The sequence below is a fragment of the Rhododendron vialii genome, chromosome 7a (assembly GCF_030253575.1).
Source record: "Rhododendron vialii isolate Sample 1 chromosome 7a, ASM3025357v1".
Taxonomy (NCBI): Eukaryota; Viridiplantae; Streptophyta; class Magnoliopsida; order Ericales; family Ericaceae; genus Rhododendron; species Rhododendron vialii.
This window is the reverse complement of record NC_080563.1, coordinates 3,941,680-3,947,977: the sequence shown is the minus strand read 5'-3', so window position 1 is coordinate 3,947,977 and position 6,298 is coordinate 3,941,680. Positions and strand designations below refer to the sequence as shown.

The window sequence follows — 6,298 nt, the reverse complement described above, 5'->3', positions numbered from 1 at the left end:
TTACAGATGAGGTCTCCGGTTGCAGTCCAGGATGGCCCAGCTACGCTTGGCAAAAGAGTAGAAGAAGCAACAGACTCCTTCATGCATGCTCCACTTAGCTCGGGGGCCTTTACTGTCTTTTTTATTTGAATTAAATAGAATAATGGGTTTTCATTCTTCTCTAGAACAAGAGAGGTTAATTCTCTATTTGGTGCAACCTTCATTTTGAAGCCTAGAGGCAAAAACGGTTATGTTACCCAATTTAACCGTTGCACTAGATGGGATTATCAAGTTGAATATAAGAAGAAAAATAAGCATCGGATACTCCCTGGATCCAAGATTACTGTCAAGAGTTGAAAAACTTAAAACTGGAAGATGCCACGCTTATAAAATAATCAAGAAGCCGTGTTCATTGCTTAACAGTAGCAGTGCTATTTTTTAAAAACAGTTGGGCTCATCTCGCAAAGTCAGCTTGCCAGATCCAAACGCAAAACCGGCCCGATACTTGACCAAGTTAATTGAACGACAAAATTAGGGTTGGAAAAACGAGCAAATCGAGAAATTTAGCGAACTTCAAAAAGATATTCGACTTCAGTTTGTTTATTAACAGAGCTGATCTCGGAAGAATCGTGGCCAACCATGAAAGGTCATGGATAGAAAAGAACAATCAACCCATGATAGAAAATTAGAAATGTGAGAGGGAGAAGAACTGAAGTAAGACAACATGATTTGTACTTCACAAAAAATGCTGAAGATAGTTTATTCACTGCTTGAAAATGTGTACCTCTGATACAATAATCCAAGTAATTTCCTGTGCACAGACATCAACCCCCTCCCCCCTTCCCTTACCCCTCCAACAAATAGGATGACAAAACTGCAAAATTCCATATATCTACAAAACAAATACAGAAAGGGGGCAAAAAAACAAGTCTCACTGCTCAGCCCTTAAACCACCTTCAACTTACCTTATACCCAAAAACAAAATATTGTACTAGTATTAGTATAACGAGTTGCCTTAATTAATAGCATACGAACGAGTGCACACGGTCTCAAGTGCCTCCATAATTAAGCCGGAAAAGCTGGTCATAGCTTGAAAAACACCCGGCAATCCCGTCTGAATGTTATTCAGCGTCATCGCTCTTGTCACCTCTACCGCCTTGGAATGCCTCAACATCTCCTCCTCCACTCGCCTTCGGCAAGCTGCCAGCTCAGATTTCTTCTCAGCAAGTGGGTCTCGGGCATCCAACGCATGCCCCGTATCAGGTCCAGTGTCAGGAAACCCAATACCCACCATAGAATACGAATGATAGTATTTCTTCTCTATGTTCCTAAGAGATGAGGACTTCTTCTCAAGCTCTTTGGATGTGGTTTCGGTCCTTTTCTTGATCTTGATCTCCTCTGTCTGTTTCAAAGAGATAGAGTGGACGACGTTAATGAAGCTCTTGATGGCTTCGGAGGCTACAGTGTCAGGTACGCGATCAAGGGCGAGCTTCCACTCGTCGCAAAAGGCGAACGAGTCAGACGGGTCCCGGTTGTTGCCGTTGGTTGGTTCGGCATTGACTGGGAGAAGTGTCAATCGGAACCATCCGTGGAGGGATTGGATGAAATCACGTTGGAATCTTATGAGGCGGCAGAAACTGGAGTGCCAGGCGGAGACAGCTGATTCCAGGTCGCGAGTGGCCTGTCGGTGGAGGTCGGAGGTGGACTCTCCCTTGGTTGATCGGTTTACAAGGCCCCGCACTTGCTGCACAACGTGGTTTTGGACTTCATGGAACTGGTTCATTGATCTCCACATGTACATGAACCTGGAACATTACTTCACTGTTGTGAATCGGGTTATATCACATAATCATCAGCTTAACATTAAGATCGCAACGTATTAAGCATCAACCGAAGGAAATTTTTTGAATCTTCTGGATGCTATTAAGGGCACTAAGCTATAAGCTCTCCTGGTTGTTTAATAGTGCAACAGGATATGTTCTGCCAAGGATATCAATTCCGCTAAGAAAGAAGGCCTTTTATTTTTTTGCCATCTGTTAGAAGATACTATCCCAATTCCTACCCAACTCATCAACAAAAGTATCTAACTTTCTCTCCATAGGAATTGAACCCACAATCACACTCGCCTAAGTACAACTACACAACCATTGAGCCAAGTGCCCCGGTTAGAAGCCTTATACATAAGTAATCAAGGCTTCATGAGCAGTGTACCTGACTAAACCATCAGCACACTCAACAAAACTTCTGTAGCTTTACCTAGACACTTTTCTTAGTCATCCATCAATCATACTAAAAAAATAAAACCAACTTTGATCACCCCACAGAGCAAAATGTCAATTTTGATCCAGAGTAAGCAGAACAAAGGGCCCTACTACAGTTAAAGCCAACGTACCTAACTCTTCATCCAGCCATTACTTTCAGCATAAGACATGGTCGATAATTGTCTAAAAGGTTGCAGATCAAAATACACAAGGACTCTTTGGTTGGGGCCACAACCTGTTCTGAAGGGGCAGCCAATGGGCGGACCTCTACTTACAGAGTATTGGAGGAAGTGGCAAGCCACATGCGGAACTGGGCTTCATTATTTTTCACCTAACATTGGAGAAACACAACCGTCTAGAATACCATGATTTACATGAGAAACTAGAAAGCATCCCAACTTACTTCGAATTGCAGAGTGACATGCCAAAACTCAAAATATAAAGAATAAAACCATCCTATGGGACCACATCCAATTTATTTTGTTTGGATAAATATTCTAGCAACCCCAAGTTTGGGGTTGAATACGAACAAGGGAAACCATAGAGGAAAGATTGTCAATTCACCTTCACAAGGGACACCACTGGATTTATGACTCATGATATCATGTGGAGCTGGGGAACTGATAAAATGTTCCCATCAACAAATTATTGAGCAAACTGTGGAATGAAGTTGATCTGTGGAGTGTGTCATCATCCATTATGCACATACAAGTAGTGTTATGATTTATAAAGAAATCATAAGAGCAATCAATACTTACCCATGACAAAGTTCGACAAGCTCGGGGACTAGTTCAGTGTCCCTTAGGCCGACGATGGCGGACGAGGTGGTGGAAGCAGCTTGAGATGTTACCACAATTAGTGACTGTAGCCTCTTTATTGATGCCTTAGTCTTGTCCAACTTGGCTTCGTCACCCCCTCTGTACTCCTGATTTTGTAGGGCAGCCAACTTCTTTTCATGCTCAATTTTCACCCCCTCTCTAGCCTACATTGGTTGCAATCAAAGCCCGCATTAACATTCGTCAACCACAAACTAAATGCTCAACACAATCAAATGCAGAAAGTAAAACCCATCTTCAACTGAACCCAGTAAGGAGTACTTGTGTTGTCAATTTAACCAGCTACTTGTGGAGTTTCACTGCCACAATAAAGTTGAACTTCAATTGCAGGCAAAACCCAGCAAGACCAAAGTAGGAAAAAGGGAAAAACAATTATAGCAGTCAGTTGCAGAGGGATTTTTATCTTCCTTAGTTATCATCATTAAATGCATTTAAGAATTTGGCGTTACCAATTAAGAACCCCTAATAAGTGAGATACAAGAAATTGATGTGCATTTTGCATTTTCATTAAATGGGCATGGTTCATATTTGGCACTTAACAATCCAAAAACTATCTCCAAAGCAAGTAGTAACATCCATTCCTAACTACGTTCAACATCCTAGCACAAAAGATCAGCACATGTGACAGGGGGGAGGCTTGCTACGCTACAAAAGTCACCGAGGGCATTTGCGTCAATTTACCACCGTAAAGAATCCAAACAACCAAACAGCACATTCCAACAGAGAAAGATACTGCTGCTTTATGGAAAGATACTTTGCTAGGTCAATGGTGCAATCCCTTCAAAGCTCAAACCCACCAAGATTACCCACAATAGACAACAATAATGTCACTCTATGATTCCCATTTCAACAATCTTTTGGGGGGACATTTCCGTCATTTATCAACAATGCGGCAGACCAACGCTATCCAATGCGGAGGGAAATCTCCCGTGCCCACAAATTCAAATCAAAATTTGATCCAAACTTAAACTAAGATCTCAATCGCAATAAACTATCAAGATTCTCAGTTTATAAGAAATTAGAATACCTTCACTTCCTCGTAGAGTTTTTTCTCCCAAGCCAAGAGCCGTTCCAAAGTCGAGCAAAGGCTCTTTGGACCGTCTGGCACGTCAATTGTACCCGGTTCGAACCGGTACTTAACTGCCAATGGCGGCTTCGAAGTCCAACTGGAGCTCAAGTTACTGAACACTCCACTCGAATGATACACCGTCTCTGCAACAAATCTCACAACAAATTCCAAAACCCCGATTGGTACAAAACGAAATACAAAAACCATAATTGCTAGAAAACGAAATTCAAATTCCTAAGAGGATGTAATAACAAAGAACGTGCTAAACTATTTGCTGGGTAGAAAGTAGAAACTGTGGCTTAGGCTGCTTTCAAAAAGTTTAACGCGAATTTCACAAAAATTCAAAAAACGAAAGCAATAATTTAGGAATTTAGAAACAAGCAGGGCTTACTCTTCAATTGTTTGAAACTCCGATCCAACTGAGCACGCCCGGTCTCCAGCATCTCGGACACTTGCTCGCCGGCCACAGCCGCTTTCTCGAAGTACTCCTTAAGCGCCGCCACTATCTCCGCCAGATCTCGGTGCCTCACAACCATTCTCATGTCAGATATCTCGCTTCCACCTCCTCCGCCGCCGTTGCCCCCGCCGTAATTCCACCTCGCAGAAGATCCAGCATCATCAGACTTCTCGGACTTGCTCATCTTCTCGTACCTCGCCGCCGCCGCAGGCACAGGTTTCGGCTCGTTGTGCACGGACGATCCGAAATTCGAACGCGAGCGCGTCCCGATCTCAGATCTATCGCCTCCGTAGTCTTCTTCTTCTTCTTCCTCGGAGGACGAAGTCGTCGAGTTGTAATGGTCGTTCCAATCGCTGTACTGAACCTCCTCCCTCTCCGTCTCCGTTGCTTCTTCTTCATCGTCCGCGTGGATGTGGTGGCCGTGTTGTCTATCACTGTGATGGTGCTTCTGGTAATTACTAGAATAAGTTGAGGCCTTATCGTCCTCGTGAACGTGGTGTTCCTGATGTCCATTACTACTGTAATGGTGCTTCTGGTGATTACCAGAGTAAGTTGAGGCCTTATCATCGTCGTGGATGGGATGGTCGTTTCGTTTACTCTGGTGGTTACTATGGTAATTATCAGAGTAGATTGAGGCCTTCTCGTCGTCGCGGTTTCGCCGTTCGAAGAAATCGGAATTTGGCGGGGACGGAGGGTAAAAGTTCTCCCAATTCCAAACCGACGACGCCTGAGAGGGAGTGCCCGAATAGGTAGAATTAGCGTTGGCGTTGTACGTGTAATTGTTGGGAGCGAAAGTGTGTGATCGGGCGGAATTGGAAGGGCTGGATTCGGAGAGGATGTGGGGGAGTTTAACGGGTGGTTTGCGGTGGCGGCGTGAGGGAGGGGCGGAGAGGATGTGGGGGAGTTTGGAGGAGGCGATGGTGGGGGACGGCGGAGAGAAAGCGGGAGGAGGAGGCGGCGGGGGAGGGTGTGGGGAGGGGACGACGCGGGGAGGGGGAGGAGGAGGGATGGTGGTGGAGGTGGAGAGGGAGGAGGGGGTGCGGAGGAGGACGGCGGGGGTGTGGTCGGAGACGGAGAGGGGTTCGCCGGCGGCGAAGAGGTAGAGGGCCGAACCGGTGACGCGGAGGGAGCGGCAGTAGTCGGAGTGGGCGGCGGCGAGGTGGTGGCGGGCGTAGACGGCGTCCTTCATGAGGCGGCGGCGGTCCTTGCAGCGTCGGACCGTGTCCTCGTTGTCTAGCTTCGACGCCGTGCATCCCATCGTCACCGTGTCCCTATTTTCGCTAGAGAGAGAGATCACTTACGAGGAGAGAGAGAGAGAGAGAGAGGCTACTACTCCATGGACGGGTGAAACGGGTGATGTCGAATCGCACTTTTACACATTTTCTCACTTCACTCCACCCTCTGAGTTGAACTTGTTGATATAGCATTGGAGCAGTAGTTTTAAATTCTTTCCACCTTTATCCATGGAATTTACACCACCATTGCGGGTTCCACCGTGGAATTTTCGGATTAATCTGGATCGTTCATTTTGTAGGGTTCATGGAACAATACGTTCACTTAAAAAAAAATCAAGTTGAACGGATATTGATAGATGAATCAAAAATTGAATTTTAGTTTATAAAATATACGGTCATGGATAATTCAACTTAAAACTTATCTACCGTCGATTTTATAAGTCAAAATTAATTTTTTTTAT

At 45.0% G+C, this 6,298-nt stretch overlaps 1 protein-coding gene across 1 annotated transcript; it reads right to left on the bottom strand.

Moving 5' to 3' along the window:
* Positions 1-707: 707 nt before the first annotated feature.
* Positions 708-6,005, bottom strand: LOC131331801 (nitrate regulatory gene2 protein). Its single transcript, XM_058365732.1, has 4 exons — positions 4,537-6,005; positions 4,104-4,288; positions 2,999-3,222; positions 708-1,784 (listed from the first exon to the last, which is right to left on the bottom strand). Exons 1-4 carry the CDS (start codon positions 5,858-5,860, stop codon positions 995-997), a joined length of 2,523 nt encoding a protein of 840 aa, XP_058221715.1. The 5' UTR covers positions 5,861-6,005; the 3' UTR covers positions 708-994.
* Positions 6,006-6,298: the final 293 nt, after the last annotated feature.

What these genes read in the sequence shown, in the direction of transcription:
- LOC131331801 (XM_058365732.1), bottom strand. Translation starts at nt 5,860, where the DNA reads ATGGGATGCACGGCGTCGAAGCTAGACAACGAGGACACGGTCCGACGC. An exon ending in GAGTTTCAAACAATTGAAGA is followed by an intron (nt 4,289 to 4,536) that starts GTAAGCCCTGCT and finishes GATTTGTTGCAG; the next exon opens with AGACGGTGTATCATTCGAGT. An exon ending in CTTGTCGAACTTTGTCATGG is followed by an intron (nt 1,785 to 2,998) that starts GTAAGTATTGAT and finishes GTAATGTTCCAG; the next exon opens with GTTCATGTACATGTGGAGAT.